Source organism: Ailuropoda melanoleuca, chromosome 2 (assembly GCF_002007445.2).
Source record: "Ailuropoda melanoleuca isolate Jingjing chromosome 2, ASM200744v2, whole genome shotgun sequence".
NCBI classification, from domain to species: domain Eukaryota; kingdom Metazoa; phylum Chordata; class Mammalia; order Carnivora; family Ursidae; genus Ailuropoda; species Ailuropoda melanoleuca.
The window spans coordinates 157883162-157904718 of NC_048219.1; the positions used below are offsets into that span (position 1 = coordinate 157883162).

Genomic DNA, 21557 nt, shown 5'->3' on the forward strand with positions numbered 1-21557 from the left:
GCAATTTGAGGGAAGCAATCTCCCAACTATAGGAAACTTGAAATCAAAAAGGTTTTCTCGTGAAGCCATATTTACATGCAACAAAAACCTTGGATTTTCAAGAACAGACCTATTTTTCTTGTTGTGTGAGTGTTTTTTTTTTTAAAGATTTTATTTATTTATTCAACAGAGATAGAGATAGCCAGTGAGAGAGGGAACACAAGCAGGGGGAGTGGGAGAGGAAGAAGCAGGCTCATAGCAGAGGAGCCTGATGTGGGGCTCGATCCCATAACGCCGGAATCACGCCCTGAGCCGAAGGCAGATGCTTAACCGCTGTGCCACCCAGGCGCCCCTGTGTGAGTGTTTTTAGTCTCTCCATGAGTAAACTCCTGTTAGAAGTCAGTCCTAATTATGGCAAGCACATTTATAGTTCTGGGGCAAGAGAGCAAAGGAATCCATAAAAGGCAAACACCCTGAGGGGAGAATGAATGGACTCTGAGATCACTAAAATTTTGTGACTAATCAGCATCCTCTTCTTTAGATATCCCATATATAATCCTAACCAATCTTCTTTTCACTTAGTAGAAAACAACTGGAAACTTTCCAAATGCAACACAATCCTTTTGTTCAATTGTTGACTGGTAGTAGTTTTAAAAGAAATAATTTTCTGTATTCTCCTCAGAGATGTCTTAATTTTCCCTATCAAACTCATAATCCAAAAGCACTAAAGTCAGCAGGACCTGATGCCTAATTTGCTTATATGTATGGTGAAATCAAGTGCCGGCGATCATCCATGGCCATTGCCCTGCTTCAAATATTCATGATTCTCCACAGTCCAAAATGCATTAAGAGTGGGAACGATGCCAGCAACACACAGTCTTCCTAGTGACAAGGAGCCTTCTCAGATCAAAGAAGCAAGATGTTAAAGACTTCAAACTGAACTGTCTTTGTAAGAGACACTCACAAATGGAATGCCAAAGCCCACACCCTGTCTCAGTTATGAAACATCAGTGAAATAAAGAAAAACAGGAATGCTCATTCAGTTTTTCTGAACTCATTTTACTGCAACTACTTTGCTTTTCTCCTTTCTTCCCATTGCAGTCAAACTCAAGGATGTGATGCAGTGAAACTGGAAAACGTGATTAATGTTTTCAAAGATAAAATGAATGACTACTGAGGAATTAATAGCATTTTAGCCAATATGATTTTGCTAATGGCGCCTAGGTAGCATGTAGAGAACGATACAAAAGCAAAGTTAAAAATGGGAAGCAAATACACAAAATTTAAATTGTCCCTTTATATCATTTGTCATGAGCCACATCTGCTTTTACACCTGTGCTCCCTTCCTTGATCTATCCTGACACCCTGGAAATGTTAGGCATAGAGCCAATTTCTTACCTAGTCATTCCTGTGATCAGACCCAGCTATCAGCTTGCTTTTTTCTTATATTAAATCAAGTATCAACCCCGGGGCTCTGAACTATTTCTGACTGACAGGACCAACAGAAAGTTCTAGGCTAATTACTTCTTAGGAGTAGTTCCCAGTGCAAAGAGAGTTACCATTGACCTACTTTGGACTAACTGAAATAATTTATCAGGTAAGATAATTAAGGGAATAAAAAGCTGTTTCTAAAACTAACCAAGTATCAGAAGTATTTGTTGAAATCATAAGTTGGTATTCCCAGTGCTATCAGACGGGGCTTTATTACTTTGCAATGAGTCAATTTTATTATGTTTGACTTATTTATAAGCCATTCTTTTTCTTTATAAATTATATTTGGCAGGATATATTTGAGAGTCTCTTTGATGTATAAACATATTAGTTTTGAATTTTTTCAGTCTAGACATCAAGAGACGCAATCTTTTAAGCCCTTCTTTCCTTCCCCTCTTAACCCCTTCCCTGTAAATAAGCTTTCACATCTCTTTGCACAGGTGTTCCATTTGTTTGAAGCCCATCCTGAGTAAAGTGATGCCTCCATATAGGAGAGGATATATCTGTGTTGTGAGCTATTTCCCATGTGGACTTCTAATTTTCTCTTTTGGAAGCTTAATTCTTAATTCTTTCCTACACTTAGGTCAATAAATATAACTTTGCTATTGAGAAAACCTGACTATCTTCTGATTTCTATAGCCTTGATGTTATCCATAAGAAGAAAAAGGCAAGAGAAAAACCTTGAAATGAAATCAGAGAATGTAAGTGAGGGGCTTATATAAGCTTATAAACCAGCTAGTCTCTCAAAGGTATTAAAATGTAATGTGTTTAGGATCGTGGTTTATCAATGCCATCCTCTAATTATTATTTTTTCTCCTTTTCCTCCATTTTCCTTACCCTTCTACTATCTATCTATCATCTATCTATTCTATCATCTATCTCTATCATCTATCTTTCTCCATGTCCAGTGTGACTTGTGTAACTCAAAAACTCATCTAACTATGAAAAGAAGATCAACTGATTGATTGATTTATAATTGATCAACTGGCTTTTTAATTCTAACAAAGATTTAACTTCATCCAGAAAGTACTTAAGCATTTTTGAATAACTAGACTTAATTTTTGTGGTGAAATGTAAAATATTAATTTTTTCAGCCAGGGTTGAAAAAAGATCAGGAATTAATTTTTCATCTTTGTTTCAATATTGCAGATACAATAATAACATAATAGTATTTCATATCTTCTTATTGCTTCATAATGCAGGATTGAGGAGATTTGTATGCATAAAATTGTAGGTTAGTATCAAAGGAAAAAGTAAAATTGAAGACTGAGTTGTACTCTTTGTTGCCACACAGCATATGCAGTGTTTTATGTTTGCGAGAGGACCTGGTCAGGGTTTCATCCAAAATCAACAGCACATCAAAGCTCCCTTGCTTCAGTTGACTAGTACTAGAGTCAGATCACTCCCCAACTGCTTCCTATCATACTTTATTGCCTCTTTCATTCCATGCCTATTTAATTTCATTTATTGCTTTCATTTATTCTTGTGTCCTTCAGCTGTTCCAATCTGCCCTTCATGGTCATAACTAAATACAATATGTTAACATACAAAGGTATTTATGTAAATGAAAATCAATACACTTACCATTTTTAGCACCATTCCTCCTTGCTTACATTGGACATTTTAAGTACATTTTATTTAAATGCTAACAACTTTTCATTCTTGCCTGGGAAGTATAATGATCTTCTTGGCTCCCTGCCCCCTGCATCCCTCTAATCTTCACAGCTATAGCCACTTAGCCCCATCTGGAGGTTCAGCTTTATTCCCCATTTTGGAACTAATCTTGTCTCTAGGCTGGGGGCGTACAAGATGTCCTAGCCAAAAGCTAACTGATTCAGCATCCAGTCAGCCTTGCTGCTGGTTTTATTCTGACCTTGTAATTTATTTCTGAGATCTAGACGCTTGTCTCAGCCCCTTGTAGCCAAGGTTTGGCTTTCTACACCAGTTCCGGCAAGTGGCTATCTATCCAGTCTTGCCCGTATGCGTTTCTGTTTCCCTGATTGATAACCAGTTCCTTGATAATTGAAGTTCTCCTTTGCCCTTCTCCTTGTTCCCTTTGTAATTGAGTTTCTTTTCTGAAGACTGGGACCTATGACCTAGTGTTGAATCTTTCTGATGCCACCAGCCTTGTCCATATCTCGTCATTCCACCTGCCCTCATACCATAGATCTGAATTTTTGCTAGAATGCCTACCAGGAGTGACACTACCCACCTGGACATTTTCCCATTGCCTGCTGCAGGCATCTCCCTTGTCACCAGCTCTAACCCCGCAGGCCTTGAGTCACTACATCTAAGCTGCTCGCAATCTGGCTATCTTATTATTCCAGACATGGCAGGAAAGAAATATGATCTTAATTACATCTTTGGTTGAATTGTTAATGCTAACACTTTCTAGTTATTTTCACCTCATATCTTTACTGTGGCCCTACCACTTAACCACTTCAAAACTCAGTTTCCTCTTTGCAAAGTGAAATAATGGTGGAATCTACCCCTAGGGTTATTTTGAAGGTAGCTAAGAAGAAAAAGTATACGGATGGACCAAAATCCATAGTAAGGAACCAGTAGTTTTTAGTTGTTATTTATCTCATTTCTTAAATCTTTGCATTTGCAAAACGAACTATGTTACCTAAAGATGATCACTGAAGAGACGAGAAACTAGGGGAATGGAAAGAAAAAATCAGGAAACCGTGTGAATTTTTTTTAAAAGTAAAATAATTGACAGCAAGAAAATTAACAGCTTTAAAAATGATGTTGAAATACAGATGTGGTCACCAGCAAACATTTAAAATGGGATATTTAAAGGATACATTTCCTTTTTTTTTTTTAAGATTTTATTTATTTATTTGACAGAGAGAGAGAGACAGGCAGTGAGAGAGGGAACACAGCCCGGGGAGTGGGACAGGAAGAAGCAGGCTCCCAGCAGAGGAGCCTGATGCGGGGCTTGATCCCAGAATGCCGGGATCATGCCCTGAGCCGAAGGCAGACACTTAACAACTGAGCCACCCAGGCGCCCCTAAAGGATACATTTCCTATCTGTGTGTCTTAATATATAATGACTATGACTATATGGAGCCCTAAAGCATTTAGGGAGCAAAGATTCTTTGAGTCAGTCATTTATTTTAGAGCAGTGTTTCATACTCTTTTGGGGAGTTTTAGAAAAGTTAAATTTTAAGCCCTACTTCTCTGAAATTCTGATTCATTAATTTTGAAGTGGAACTAAAGAATTAGTGTGTTTTAAACATTTCCAAAGTAATTCGAATGATCAGCTAAGTTTGGGAACCATATATTCTTTAGCCATTAAGATGTCCAAGATGTTCTTAGGAAAATATATATTTATTTACCTCAGGACGGTCAAATCAGTACATAAACTCTCACCTGGCTGCTAGCTGCCTGTTAGTGAGAAATGTTTGACAGATATGGAAACTCTACTGATGTCTGCCTTTATTAATGGGTGGCTATTTCACCGAACTGTAGTGTTTACCTATAAGTACCTGACTAATTTACCCCAAGAACTCCAGCTGCTCCTTTGGAATCCTTAAAATCCTTAATATATTTTAAGTGCAGACTGTTTTACTCTTGCCAAAAATTATCTTGCCTTTAGTTTTCTCTTCTTGTCCCTTAGATGAATTGCTCTCTCCATCCACAAAAGTTTGATCAAAATTACTGTTTTTCTCCTCCAACTCTATTGAGATATGATTGACATATAACATTGTATAAATTTGGGGTGTACAATGTGTTGATTTGATATGCTTATATGTTGCAATATGTTTACCACCATAGTGTTAACTAACATCTCCATCATGTCTCATAATTACTATTTCTTTTTTTGTGGTGAGAACATTTAGGATTTAATCTCTTAGCCAACTTGATCAAAATGTTCATAAACTCCTCTAGACAAACATAGTCTGCACAATGAAGGAAACAAAGAGCAATTGGCTGTTTTCCTGAAAGATCTATGTGTAAGAGTGAGGTGTGTAAACAAGGGGTAACTCTGCCTTTTTCCGCTATCATGCCACAAAGACCTCATTCTGAACTTGGGGTTGCTCCCTTTGGGTATGATTAGGGTAGGACCAAAACATATGGATGCCCTAGAATATTAACATTTTGGGATTCATGCAAAATAATGAATGTTATTCACTATTTGTTCAGCATATCTTTACAGAAGATGCTGAGTATTGCTCAGATGAAGAGAGAAGTTGATCCTAGACGGAAGCCCAGAAGTCATTGTTAGCTTTACTGCCCTCCCAATTCAGCTATGGGTGTGCTATGCATAGACCCTTAAATAAATTCTCTGCAGTTACCCAGATCCACCATCTTAGAAAGCAGATTAGGAACTATCTATTGTTTATTGATCATGATTCTTGAGAGATGTTCTAATAAATATGATTTTTCTTTCTATCTCTTAACGTTGACAGTATCTGGGGGTCTAAGTGGTACCTTAAATGTATCTTATCAAGTAAGGCTTTTAGCAACTGCCTGGCTAGTCCAGCTCTTAATTCAGCTTCAGAAATTCCTTGCTGTTATTATAGCCCTCATTTTCCCCGCTTAGGAACTGGATAAGAAAAGATGCTGAAAATATCTTTTAGGAAATGGTTGATGGAGTAAAAAGAAATTAGTTATTGTTATAATTTGTCTAAAGAATAAAAAGACCACGTTACCAGACATCCTCCGCGTCTTCATCACATTCCGCACCGAATTGGCAAATGTCACAGGTTGAAGTCTCCTTTTGACTGGTTTCTCCAGAGCCCTCATGAACTAGAGAACAGAAGAAAGGAAACAAAAAGAACTCAGATAAGCATGCTTAATACCAGCACTCTAAGACTATTTTATATCAAAGCTGCTACTTTTCCAATAGACCTGTTTGCTTTTGGGGGCTTCAAAGAATGTCTTACTCACCTCCTTTCTTCCCTAAATTTAAGGAAAACACTAGCAATAATATGCCACCCATTGGTATGCAGGAAACACTTCAGCTTTTTACAAGCAAAAGGAAACAAAAAACAAGAGGGTTTACTGGATTTATCAAAAAGCTTGGCTAATAAGTAGACTATATGAAAGAGTTATTAATTAAAAGGGATTTAGATTGTTACTTGCCTGGAGGAAATACCTAGTGTTTATTCTATAAATAATACTTAGCATTTTATCTTTCCTAAATTGCAGATTTTTTTTTCATTTAAAGGCTTTTATACAAAATTAAAAATATTTAGATGGGCAGTTTGACATTAGATATGTCTTTTTTTCTCACAATGTTTCATACTTATAAGGAAAATATATTGATTATAAGTTTTTAGAAAACAGCTTTCAGTTGGTTTATACAGTAATTTCTTGAATTTTATATAAATATTGCACAGAGCCCATCATAGTGATTTCCTCTAGAAGGGTTATGAACATATATTTCATTTTAAAAATATATATTCTCACTGATGATTATTGATATTGACCTTTTTTTCCCCATAAATTGCAAGTATAGAAATATGCAATATATAACTTAATTATAAAATTAACTTTTCAAAATCAGGACACAATAGTGTCAGTTGGACTCAAATATTTTGACTCCCAGGAATGAAAATCTGAGCAGCACTGTTGAGATGATGGATTACTATTTACCCAATTAAAAAATATGTAGTTGAAAGCAAAAATAGTTTGGTTATAGATGAAAAATTGCAACAATGTAACGACCATATAGATAATTTTGTTCTGTGGACAGATAATATACTTAAAAATGGATGTTTAAATCAGAAGAATCTTTAAAAAGTGTACTTCTGTGAAAGGCTGGTATTTCCAATAGAAAAAGAACATAAGCTATTTAGTATGGCATTGGCTCCAATCTTTATGAGCCCTAATAAGATAACTTCTTTAACAAAGACACGTATATTAACATGCACCCTGAAACTAACAAATCCAATCTGACTTATTTTGTTTTAATATGATATTTTCCTCATTTCTTCTTTGTCTATTACCAGAGAGTTTTTAATATTTACAAAAGTAGACATCTTTATTCCTTGATTTTCTTTAATTTACTGCTGTGCAGATAAGTGATTTAATTTACAAAAAAAAAAAGACAAGAAGACATCTAAGAAAGTTCTCTGCTTTACAGTTTTTCCAGGAAAGGTAGAAATATTTATTTTTTTCTAAAGCAACCTTTTTTCTCCCTGTACTTGATGATTTGCACTTACATGTCAAAAAAGTTACTAAATAAACAGATCAACTTCAGTTGCAAAAGTATGGATGGTATAGTTTTAAGTTTAGAAGTCTTAAGAAAAGGTACTCCTCCCCAGAAGGAAGAAGGAATTTTAGACTTTGATAGAATAGCCTGCACTTACTATCCACTCTATTACTTTAATACAGGCAAGACCATTAGAATGGATGGACCATGGGGATAAGAAGGAAACTGCGGCCTCTCCTCAGGAGAGACTGAACAGCTGCAGTCTCTTTATTACCTTCTTATTATTAATGCAACACAGAAGCTGCTAATGGGAGAGAGCCTTTTAGTGTTAGCAAGATTAGCAGCTTCCAGACTGAAACTCCCCACCACTCAGGAAGCATACGAACGCAATGGGAAGGTCCTTAATGAGCAGTTACAGTCACTTAGGGGCAGCCCCATTTTCTTTTGCAGTAGAGATCCTTGGTTAGGGATCTACTGGAAGTAACCTAGGGAATGAGTTGTGCTAACTCAGCACAACTAATAATATTTCTAATGGAAATCAAATTGCATTTCTATAAAATGACAGTGAACAGTAGAATCAAGATGTTTGCAAATTCTCACATATGGATGTAGCGGCAAATTCAGAAGTAGCAGTAGCAATGCCTCTATCAATAAATATGCCAGGAATAAAATGATTTTATATGAAGTCATCCACAATGAAAACTAAAGTGAAATCTTTCCATATTACCTGCAGCACAGGTTTGCACCTTTGTAAAAAACAAATCAGTACGTAGTTTTCTATTAACCAAGTTGACCAGTCGTTCTTAGTGGGGCTCAGAAGCTCCGGTAAATTTTGTGTGTTCATTTATTTAGTTTTTAGCATAACTGCCCTGGGGTGTCCTTGGAGATACTGAATTGTAACTTTGATGCTTGGATATGTATATTCTAAAAGACAGACCATCCCCGTGTAAGAATATCAGCCCTAAATAATACCGAGTAGACTTTGTCTGTCCCAAGCATTCTCTCCATGCATTGTTTAGCACAGGACTTGTGACAGGTTACCATGCAGGGGTAGCACCTGGAGGCTTGATTATAATGCAGATTCTGATTCAGCAGGTGTGAGGTGTGGCCTGAGGTTATGCTTTTCTTACCAGCCCCCACCTACTGTCGCTGCAGGTCCACAGACCACGTTCTGGATAGCAAGGACAGCACCGTGTTTTTCAGACCACAATTCACAATTTATTAATGAGTAATGAAATGGAGTTAGTGGGTCACTTACCAGAGTTTTTGTAAACATGAAATAGAATATACTAGAATAGAAAACACTGAGTGCATCTCATTTAGCAAGTACAGGTTTTATTTTATAACACTGTTTTAGTTATCCATATGTACAGCTACACAGAGCTGCAATATAAATTTCATTTCTTACTAAAGGTCACAGTCATAAAAGCTTGAAAACCACTGATTTAGCACACGGTAGATGCTCAGTAAATGTGTGTTGAATTGGACTGTTTCTTCCTGTTCTTTCTATATTATCAGAAATGAGAAGGGTCAGTTCTTCATCATTTGCGTTCATCCACTGATTACACAGAAATAAAATTCATGTATCCTAAAGTATTGTTTCAACTATGCATTTGCATTTTAATCCTTTTATTTTGTGAAGTAAAATAATTATTTCCCTTTATTCGATAGAAACTTAGATTTCAGCAAGTGACTGAGGGAAATTGGAGGGGTAAAGGAGGCAGAGCTCCTGAAAGCATATTTCATCAAATGTGCTGCCTTTAGTTAGAACCGATTTAATCCTTTAAATTTCTGGATTGGGGGATTATTAAGAGATAAGCAAATTACTTCTCTCCCAACTCTCCTTGCCCCAGGTTTCATCTGGTGGTTACCGAAAGTTCCTTTATTACCACCTTGTTCTGGCCCATTATGGGTCTTCACACCAGATGTGCCAGCTGGACCCTATTCTCTTCCTGACCCACTAGAGTGCCTCCTGGGTCTCATATAATATCCTAACCCGTGTATGCTGTTTGTGAAAACATGGTGAAATATAATGTTCAGTTATTCAATGCCATTTATTTTGTTAAAAATTGCAGTAAAATTTATATTCATTGAAATGCTCAGATCTTAAGTGTATCTTTCAATCAATTTTGAAGAATGCGTATCAAGACAAGGAACAACTCTACCATCCCAGAAGATTCCTTTGTGCCCCTCCCCGCCATTATCCTATTGCCACTCTGTCTCTATATATAGACGGATTAGTGACCTGATTTCTGTCACCACAGATTTGTTTTAACTATTTTAGGATATCACATTAATGGAGTCCCACAACATTTAATTATGGTGCCCACCTTTTTCACTCAGCATCATAAATTTTGAGATTAATTCAGGTGGTCGTGTGGATCAGTAGTTTATTTTTCTGTACTGCTTGGTATTCAAAGGAATGAAAATATCATAGCTTATTTATCCCTTTTCTTGTTGTAAGACATGATTGCTTTTAGTTACTAGCCGGGAACAGCAAGTGTGGATTTATTAATAAAGTTGCGGTAAATATTAAAGACTTTTGTGCTTATTAGTTTTTATATCTTTTGGACAAATATCTAGCAGTGGTATAACTGGGTTTCAAGGTAAAAATTAATCTTGTTTCTCTTTTTATTCTCAAGCTGCAGGAATTTTTAAATATATTTTGGGTATCAATTTCTGTCAGGTGTGAAAACTGTCAGATGATGTAAAGTAGAGGTTGAGGTTTTGTCTCTGTTTTTCCCCTATGGGCATGAGTTTTCTGGCATGACCTATGAATGTAGTAAAATATGTTGATTGATTTTCTCATGTTAAGCCAACCTCCCATGCTTGGGATAAGTCCAACTTAATCATGGTATATAATCCTTTTATGTAATGCCGGATTTCATTTGACAATACTTTGTTCAATTTTTTTAAATCTACGTTCATAAGATATACTGGCTGTAAGTTTCTTTCCTTATATTGTCCTTGTTTGGTCTTGCTATCGGGCTTAAAATTGTCTCATGATAGGAGCTGGAAGTGTTCCCACTTCCTCTGTTTTATGAAAGAGTTTGCTTATGATAGAATTATTATTTGATTTCTTTATACAAGGCCATTTAAATTTTCTATTTTATTGATTTATGCTCTTTTTTAAAATAATTTCCTTTGTGCCATATACCTAGGGTTTAATTTATTATTTTTCTAGTTTCTTAAAATGGAAGCTTGATTTTATATCTTTCTTATTTCCTAAGATAGTCATTGAAATCTATTAATTTCCTTCTAAAGGTTGTTTAGCTGCATCCCACAAATATGGATATATTGTGTTTTCATGTATTTATGTTCAAAACTTACGTCGTAATATCTTTTGATATTACATGATATCATGTAATATCAATTACATGATATTTTTTTCTCTGATCCATGGACTATTTTGTAAGTATGTTTTTAACTCCCAACTATTTGCGGTTTTCCAAGTTATATTATTTTTATTCATGTTTAATAGTTCTATCATGGATGAAGAACATAGTCTGTTCAGTTTAAATCCTTTGAAATATATTGAAACTTGTTTTATGGCTCAGAACCTGGTCTATCTTATTGAATATTCTATATGCATCTTAGAAATTGTAACCTATTTTGAGAGTAAGTTTCTACAGATGTTACTGAGCTTAAGCAGATGGTCAATATTGTTCAAATCATCCATAAGTGTTCTGAGCTTTTGTTTAATTGTTCTAGCTTTTCCTGAGAAAGGAGTGTGAAAGTCTCTCTCAATGACTGTAAAATTGTTTCTAGTTCTCTTTTGCTTTGTTCTTTTGTTTTGTCCTGCATTTAGAAGCTTTGATATTAGGTATATAAACATTTGACAGTCTTATGTTTTCTTAAAGAAGTGACCCTTTTATCATTATGAAATGCCCCTTTTAATCTCTGTTAACACTATTCATCTTGAAGTCAACTTTGTTCTGATATTTATATAGCCATACCAGCTTTTGTTTGCTTATTGTTTCTATCCACTTACACCCAAATGTTTGTTAACATGTTTGAAGGATGTTTCTTGAAAGCAACATAGAGATGGATCTTGGTTTTTTTCTATTTAGTCTGAATATGTCTGCATTTAATCAGGATGTTTAGTCCATTTATTTTAATGAAATTATTGATATGTTTGGTTCTAAGTCTACCATGTTGGTGCTTGATTCATATTTGAACAAATCTTTTTGGGTTTCTCTGTTCTCTTTTCTGTCTTTTTGTTTTGTTTTGTTTAGGTGAGTCAACTATTCTATTTTATTCATTTTATCTTATCTCTTAATTATTTTTTTGGTTTTATTTGGGTGGTTGCTTTAAGAATTACAATATACATCTTTATTGCTTCATGAGCAATTTAAGAACTTTATGACAATATATTTTTAATTACTGTAGTTCACACTTTAGTATTTTTATTGTTATGTATCATACTTTAACCTATGATGTAAAATTTGCATTCCTTTTTAAAATTAGTTTTACTTTACACAGCTGCCCTACTCATTTTTGTTAATTTCCAAGGCAAAAGACAGAGATTTCAGTACTAATGAAGATTCATGCCTGTCATTGTTAAGTGATTGACTTCTGACATGTGTTTGCTCTAACTTTTCAAACTTACCTATAGTCTCACATTCTCCTTGGAAGACACTATTGGCGTATGAAACTTACGGTAGATTTTTAAAATTTTTTTCTATTATTTTTCTACCCTTTCTGATAAAAGGATAATATATTCCTTTTCATAGTCATATTTCCATTGAGTTCCATGATACCACTATTGGTCTTGTGACTTGCTTTTGCCATTGAAATGTGAATGGAAATGAGAACCTATATAAAACCATCATGTGGATTTCTACTTTCTTGCTCTTTCCCTTCGCATTAAAAAAAGGCAAATTCCAGAATAGGAATGGTTCCTTTAACCAATCCCAGAATAAAATGGTATTTAGAGCAGAGCCACAGTTGAGCGCAAGCCATGAGAGCAAGAATTATGCCACTGATGCTATAAGCCTCTGAGATTTTCAAGTCATTTGTAACTATAGTGTTATCTAGTGAAAGATGAATAATAAGACGCCAGTTAATGTTATTAATAAATTCTAAGGAAATGTATTTTCACATCATTTTCCACACCTTAGATTTTGGTTGCATTACCTACCTATGCAACACTAGATATTCTTTTAATTTTCTCCAAATCTGCCTTCAAACTTTTTACTATTTATTTTCTATACTAGCAGATATTCTGCAATCGTTAAGGCTTGTTTCTTTTCTATATTTTCATTTTTTCACCACATGACAGTATGTATCCCAGTCTATGCATGGTTCCCATTTTCTTCACCATGTAGCTCTCTAGTATATCTCTTTGACAGATATATAAGGTGTCCCATTTAAATTAAGCAGAGCATAAACATTAAACACAGTATAAACATGTATGAATAGAAACCTTCACATGCATCGTCTGAAATAAAGCAGGCAGTCCCTGAAACATCAGATTGTATCAACAAAAAGAATGAGACTTCTAAGCTTAAATATGATCCATACATATCTGATTTTTTTTCAAAACCTAGAATACATTTTTTCCCATTTTATAGTTAATACCAACCTAGTATTCAGTTTTTTTCCCCTAAGTAGGTAAGATGACAAAGTAATTCTTGACAGACTTAATTTTTTCCACTTTGTTTACATAGAAAAAAGACTTATCAGTGATAATATTTAATGTATCTGTTGTAACTAAAAGTACTCCAATTACCAAATTATAAACAGCAATATTTTCAAATCTAAACAGCATTTTTTTCATTTTGAATAATGTTCATAAGTTATTATTTCATTATCACCAAAAAGCTGAACTTTGAGTTTACCTTCCGATGAAGGAAACATTCTACTTAAACAATAGAAATAAAATTTTAAGTCAAAACTCTCCATTCTATTCTTTAATTGGTACAACTCGTCTATTTCACCCTTTGTACGCCAGTTTTACCTCTCATGTGCCTTTCCCACATGTAAGTTGAATTTAAATGATGGGAGTTGCTGACAGTTCCTAGAGGCTCAAGACAATTCTAAGCCATGGTTTTTGAGCCAAAGTCATGCTCCCCTTTATATTTTCCAACATTTCCCTAGAAACCCCAATAGGACTTTAAAGAAAAATGAGAATAAGAAATATTTTCCTTTTGTTCATATTATAACGTGTGGATATTGTTATATGAATAATAATTACACTGTTATATTATTGAAATTTTAAAGCAAGAGAAGTAGCATTTTAGTCTGCTGTTTATAAAACTAACACAGATTAATTGTGTGTATGTATTAGTGCCACAATGCAGTAAGATGTACTCAGATTTTAAGGAGGAAATCCATTATCTTTGTTTCATTTTAATTAAAAGAGGTACAATTCCACTGATAATTTTTAATTTTTAAGTGATTTAAATGCCAAAAACTAAAGGAAGGCTGAAATAACACATAATAATTCAAAATTCTAAAAACCACTTGAAAATCTAAGAAGCAAGTTCATGACTGAGCAAATGTAATTTTATGTTAAACACTAAAAAGAAGAGATCATTACAGAAAATTTAATTTTTCATAATTAAACTAGTTTGCTAGAGCTTGACAAAGCTTCTTTAGAAATCACACATAATTTATCTTCTGCACAACTAAAAATAATTTAAGAGATTAGTACGATGCTACTATGTTGAGGACAATTCTATTGCCATCATTGAAGTCTGACTGATTTCATTCAGTCCTATCTGAGCTAGAACCAAAGATACTCAGTTGATTAGAAAAAAAGAAGCAACAGACAAGAGAAATAAAGAAAGAAGAAATGAGAGAAGGAAGGTAGGATGGGACAAAGAAAGGAAGAAAAGAGAAAAGGAAAAATGTTTGTTTAGTTTGATATCATGCATGCCAGAATTCACAGGAGCAAGTTACTATGCCAGACTTCAGGAAACTCTATCATATCAATCATATGATAATTATAAACAAAAATACTTTTATTATTCTCAGTAGAATTAAATTTAATTATTTTATGCAAATTCATATAAATAATTTCAATTTTTTTCTTATTAAATGCCTAAAAGATGAGAAATTTATTTTTCATTGGTAAATTATGAACACTGGCTTGGGCTGAATGAGCTCCTGTAGAGCATGGTGAATACCACATCCCTATGAGAGGAGACTGAGAAAGATTAGGAGGTCAGTAAGTGGAAACAGCAAATGTGGGGGACAGTTTTGTACAGAGTTGCTGATGAAGACAACACAGAATGAGGCATCCGTTGGATAAGGATGTGGAGTCAAGAAACGGATTTTTATGGAAGGCTGGAGCTGAGGCATCACTGTATGCTGACAAAAATAATGGAGTGGAGAGGAACAAGTGTATGCAGGAGAGAAAGAGGACAATCAGGGAAGCAACATTCCTGAGAAGGGATGGGTTTACATGTAGGTGTAGTGGTTGGTCTCAGAGGTAGGGACATGTCTTCCACTCTTGGAGGGATGGCAGAGTATGTGGGTGCAGATGTACAGAGGAGGTGACACTGGAAAGGGAAAGATGAAACAGATCTTCTCTGGTTGTCTTTATTACCTCTACTGTATCTTCACTTTAGAGAAAGGCCGGTGGTTGGCAGGATGTGATAAGAAAGGAGAAGATGTGAAATACTGTAGGAGAGTGAAGGAAAATAAAGACCAAAGGCTTTCTAAATCTTTCTTATACTAATTTGTTACTTTCCAATTTTGTGTTTACTTCTTCCAATTAGCAAATCTCTGCTGAATAAAGATATATCTTTATTAACTTGCACTTCTGTATGTATTTAGTACATGACGTTTGGTATTGATAACTTTTTTTTTCTAAGAGTTTATTTATTTATTTGACAGAGAGAGAGAGACAGTGAGAGAGGGAACACAAGCAGGGAGAGTGGGAGAGGGAGAAGCAGGCTTCCCTCTGAGCAGGGAGCCCAATGCGGGGCTCGATCCCAGGACCCCGGGATCGTGACCTGAGCCAAAAGCAGACGCTTAACGACTGAGCCACCCAGGTGCCCCACTGGTGTTGATAACTTAAAGGCATTCTGTGACATCAAAGTTTCACTTGAATCATCACATAAAGACTAACTTGGCAACAGAGTTAACTTGAACCTACTTAATGTTTGTTTTGGTAACGGGGCTTCACAATCTGGTAACATCTTACATGCCATGTTTATTTCCTAAATATTTTCCCATTCCGTCATCACTGAGCCAGTTGAGATCTGCATCACGCCTTGCCAAAACTTCTAACTACCTGACCTCTCTACTTGCAAACTCGTCTCTCTTAAATACATCTCCATGTATCTCTTTGAGATGCAAATCTGATCGTACTATTATAACTTGAAAATGACATGATTAATCTAAAGGCAGTTGCATGATATACAAAATTCAGGCCTAGGGCTGGGAGAGCTGGATTTGGGTTGTCTAGATTCTTTCCTGATCCCCAGATTACTGATTTGTAAAATGAGAAGCCTGCCCTGCTCAGCTTACAGGCTGTGGTGAAGATGAAATGGGAGGATGTGTGAAAGCGTTTTGCACCCTCTAACTTGCTTTGTCACCTTAAGGTGTTAACGGTAAGAAAGTGTTAAAGGTGAATAAAGTCATTATCTTATTCCAAGCAAGAAAGTTCTTTGAAGGATGTCTAAGGCTGAACATCACAAACATGAATTTCTGCCCCTTGTAAGTGGCTTTGTGCTGATGCTGAAGTAGGAGTCTTTGTGGGAATGGGGAAATAAGAATCCCAAACAATATAACCAACTAGGGAAAGAAGAATATTGAAGAATGTATAGGGGAAGTCCTGCACCAAAACATCCTCATTTAATTTCTTATATTAAGGAGTAAAATGGATTGAAGAGGGTACAGGTGAGAAGTGTATGGGAAGTCCCTGACAGATATGCTCAGAAATTGTCCAGAGCTCCACGCCTTTTTGTTCTAGTACACTGGGTCTTAGAAGAAAGAAAGCACTGAAGTGGTATTTTATTTCTTTTTTTATTGGTAAAGAAAAGAATTCAATAGGGCTTTATCTGTTTTTCCCCCCTACTTGCCTGCGATGGGCTTTGGTTTTCGCTGAAAGTCTGAAAAACATATTCCATCTGGTTCTGACTTCCAAGTCCAAATGAGACTTAAAAATGAAATTTATAAAGATCAAGACTTGTTGAAATATATAATATATTGATATAAATAAGCCAATGAAATAAAAGAGCAGCAGTAATAATAAAGCCAATTCTAAGAGGTCACAGCATTTCGTAAAATTGGTAGTTAAAGCAATAAAGCAATAATTTTTCTGAATTGCCTGTACTATTTTCCAGCCTAGTTTTGCTATCTAAGGTCCAGTCTTTAATTTTGGGAATCACAAACACTAAAATAATAGGAAAATGTCAGGGCTGGAATTCAGTGTTTGCGATTAGTTTGTGATTAGACTGGTCTTGAGCTCGATCTAGAAACACATCTTCCTCCACCCCCACTTGTTCTATATTGAGAGTCCTTGTTTCATTTCTACAATTTCCCTTCTGCCTACAGGCTCTAGTTGATGGAGTTTGGTTACTCTTGTGATTTCTTTTTCCAGTTTACAGCTGTCTCTCAATCTGTAGCTTATTGCTTACTCCTTAGCACTCTTGACGGCCTCTCTTGTGATGCCCCATTTTGGAATCAGCCCCTGCTAGCAGGGCCCCACTAGGCAGGCCCCACTATCCTCTGTTTCATTCCCTTCCAGAAAAAGTGCTTTCACATACTTTACTTCCGGTCAACATAAACAAAAGAAAACAAGAAAAACTGGATTCTCAAAAGCGTTAAGGATAGAAAGGTCAGAATTATCCAATTTGAGGTGTGAAATAAGACATGAATGACTTCCACAAAATAAAAAAAAAAAAAAAGAAACACAAAACAAAACCCACAAAATGGTCTAAGAAAGCTAAATGCTGGAATAGGTTAGAAATTGACTTCAAGCTAATCAATATGTCTACTTACAGAACCATTAGCTCAGTCTGAATCTGCCAAGTGGAAAGAATGAATAATTGTGGAAAGGACAACTAGATTTTTTTAAAAAAAATTACATGGACTTTAGGAAAAATTTTATTGCCTTTAGATTGCCAAAGATATGCAGAGATAAATGGAAAATGGTAAAATTTTTAAAATTAACAATGTTCTATTCAGGATTTCATAATGAGACCAATTTTCTCAACTCCAGGGTTTTAAACTCAGACCACTTTCATTTATAGTTTCATCAAGATTCATGGACCCTTTATTTTTGAACACCTTAAGCCTGCATTATAAGGTAATTGAAACTAAATTAGTTTCCTTGATTTTGCAGATTTGGGGAAAAAATCTTCTGTTTTAGGAAAATTTGCTGTTTGCCTAAACCATGAAGATTTAAGTTTAATAGGGACTGTAGCTTATTACTTCTGTTTAATTTTTGTTTTAATAATTACAGTATTGAAAAACATGTATGCTAAAATTATCAGGAACAAAGATATGATTAACTTTGTGAATAAATAAAAACACATTGGTAAATAAATACAACAGGTCCAAGAAGAAAACATTTTAAAAGGACAACCCATTTGTATTATGACATTGGGGGTTACACTAACAGAATTAGTAACAAAATTTTGTTTTTATTATTTATTTATTTATTTATTTAATTTTTTAAAGATTTTATTTATTTATTTGACAGAGAGACAGCCAGTGAGAGAGGGCACACAAGCAGGGGGAGTGGGAGAGGAAGAAGCAGGCTCCCAGCGGAGAAGCCTGATGCTGGGTCCATCCCAGAACTCCAGAATTACGCTCTGAGCCGAAGTCAGATGCTTAACGACTGTGCTACCTAGGCGCCCCCAAAATTTTGTTTTTATTTTTATTTTTTATTTTTTTTAAAGATTTTATTTATTTATTCTACAGAGATAGAGACAGCCAGCGAGAGAGGGAACACAAGCAGGGGGAGTGGGAGAGGAAGAAGCAGGCTCCCAGCGGAGAAGCCTGATGCGGGGTCCATCCCAGAATGCCGGGATCACGCCCTGAGCCAAAGGCAGACGCTTAACCACTGTGCCACCCAGGCGCCCCCCAAAATTTTGTTTTTAAATCATATTTTTGTAGAGCTTTTCTTTTGTTCATTTAGTTTAAGATTGTAGTTTCAGTACTATGAAATACTGGTCAATAAGCAAACTTGAATGATACATATTATGTTTAAAAATATAAATCTTGATTATGTTACAACTCTGCTTAGTTTAAAGTTTTCCTATTGCCTTTAGGATAAAAACCCAGTCCTTACCACTGTATTTAAAGTCTTTTATGAATTCCCACAACCTGTCACTCCATCTTCCTCTCTAGCCTCCTGGCATGCTTCTCATGCTATAGCTGTATTTGCTACGTGCAGTTTCCATTGTCAAATGGCTGATTCTGATTCTAACTTGAAGACTCAGCTGTAGCACCACACTGTTCAGAAAAGATGCCCTCGCTTTCCTCCCTTGTTCTGTACCCCCAGGCTGGGTAAAGCTCTTGGTCTGTGCCCCCAACACATTCTTTCTACTTATCACATTGTAGAAGGAGGGTTACTTTCCTGATTCTCCCAACAGTCCTGTGAGTTCTACAAGGCCAAGTCATATGCCTTATTTGCTTTTATATCTATTCTTAGCACAGGACTTGGGAAATGATAGGAAGCAGGGGCTAGAGGGTGGAATTCCAAAATCTGAGGTGTTTGTGTTGTAGGAGTTCCAGGTAATGACAAGTTGTGACCACATTTCCAGTCAGCTCAAATGAAGATGAGGAGTCAGCATTGAGAAGAAACATAAGACAGACTCTGTGGTAGTTACATGTTGTCCGTAAAATGTTTGGGCACAGGGCAAGATGACCTTTCCCCAGATGTTACTAGGGCCTAGAACTAGTTCTGGCTAAAGAATTGTTGAGTAGAAGTGATTGTTGGTTGAAGACCTTCCCTACTATTGAAGACTGCCCAAGAGGGGCAGGAATGGAGGCAAATGAGGAGGCTATGGCACAGGAATAGTAAAAAATTGTTAGACGTGGCACAGAATTTGGAGAGAGAACTGAAAAGGTCTACTGATGGATTAAGTGCAAGTATAAAGTCAACATTCAAGAGAGCTGCTGCAACTGTCCAGGTCCCTGAGTGACTGCAATGGGCCGAGCCCTCACCCAGCGCCTTATCCAGTCGACCTGTAGTAAACAAGTAGTGAGCATAAAAAATAAACCTTGGTTCTTTTAAGCCACTAAGTTTCAGGAGATGCTTGCTTCTACTGCATACCCTGGCGTAAGTTAGCGTAACTTGACTATGTCAGAAGATGAGGCTAAGAAGCGTGAATGCAATCTGTTCCATTGTGTTGAATTCACCAACTCCCAGTTACCTAAGTGATAGTTACCCTGGAATAGACTATATGAAAGTGAGCCAAGCACTGATTCATTGAGGAAAATGGCAGTGATGTAGGGTTCAGCACTTTATACCTAAAATATGAGACAGGGTGGTATCAGTAAATAGCATGAGTTTTGAATAAGAAGCAGTTTATTGGGTAATAATGCCAGCTTTCCTTGATGATGGTTTGAAGATGAGGGTATGAAGCCAGAAATATATGGCCTCTTCCTAGCTTTAAATGGGAATGTAGAGAAGTAAATAAGGTTTGGAGGGGTATTATGCTGTCACTGGGGAGAATACACAAAGAAATTATTGAAATATTTAGGACAAGTTAACCTTACTCTTTCACTAGAGCTAATATTGATAATAGCTATCCAAAAAGGTCAAGAATATACTAAGTTCTTGTATCCTTAAATAGGCCCTATTTTACTTTCACAGAGCATACAGGAAATATTTCCTAATAATTATTGGTATTTTAAAAGCTATGCTCACATGCATGCTCTTAATGCCTTAAAGCCCTTTGACATAAAGGTCAGATTGTGGCTGATTCGGGGTATCCCCAAATGGAAAACACTTTTTTCCTATCTCAAAACACATTCTGCTTCCTGCCCAAATTCATGCCCACAAAACATTCTGTACTGTTGCTTTCATTTTCCCCAACGCTGCTTAGATTTCTTCATGCATATTCGTATTTTTAGATCAGATAAAATGAATAGAAGTTTCTTTCCCTGAAAAATATGTAGTGTGATTCAAAGTAAATGTTAATTAAATGAAATACTTAAAGTCTTGTGAAATATTGATATGTAGCAACTAATTTTGTCTCTGTACTCAATTGCTTTTTCCTTGTGTGTCTGAAGCACTATTCTTACAGAATTATGTAGCTGTACAAGCAATGGTATTGACAGCATTTTTCAATGGAAGACAAGGCAGATGGAGAAGGGATTTAAGTGTACTAAACACCATCTCTTTCAAAATATGCCTAAATCTGAGGTAGTACTCAGGGACTTACCACATCTTTACTGCGTCATAGTCATTTTTAAGAAAAACCACCTCCATCAAGAAATACTTTCCATCAACACAAATCAAATACAGATATCAAAATGAAGAGGACCCTCCCTTCCTGTGTTATAAAATTCTGTGTAGGAAACACGGCTGTCTTTCATGACGGCAGTTTCACACCTCCTCTGCTCCCACGCTGCCTGACAAGCAGGTCACTGAGAAAGGTTGGAAACCACATTCCTTTGCCTACGAAGGGATTTCAAAAAAGCATGTACTTTAGCTTTTACTCTTAAGAGGGTCAAACGGATGAGGCAGAGATTTGTTTGTGTACAGATGAGCTCTTGCGAAGGGATGGAAAAATATTCAGGTGAAGACTTTCTAAATGGGGAAGATGTCTTTTAAAGACAGCTTCTATGACATATCAGCTATACCTGGCAGAGTCACAGGGCAAGGTGAGTATACTAGAAACAATGAAGTCTTCTTAGTGAAAACTGCTGCATATTGAGAGAGATCTGTGGGTGGGATATAGCAGCCAAGAGTGTCACTTTGATAGTATATGTTTTTAAAAGCAGGCTTCACATCAGT

General features: G+C 35.9%; 1 protein-coding gene across 1 annotated transcript in view; it reads right to left on the bottom strand.

Annotated features, from left to right (window-relative positions):
• Positions 1-21557, bottom strand: part of TMEFF2 (transmembrane protein with EGF like and two follistatin like domains 2) — a 223050-nt gene that overhangs the window by 90922 nt on the left and 110571 nt on the right. The window contains exon 5 of the mRNA XM_002917998.4: positions 6129-6225. Within this exon, the coding sequence (XP_002918044.1) occupies positions 6129-6225 (97 nt within the window). The remainder of the gene's footprint in view (positions 1-6128; positions 6226-21557) is intronic.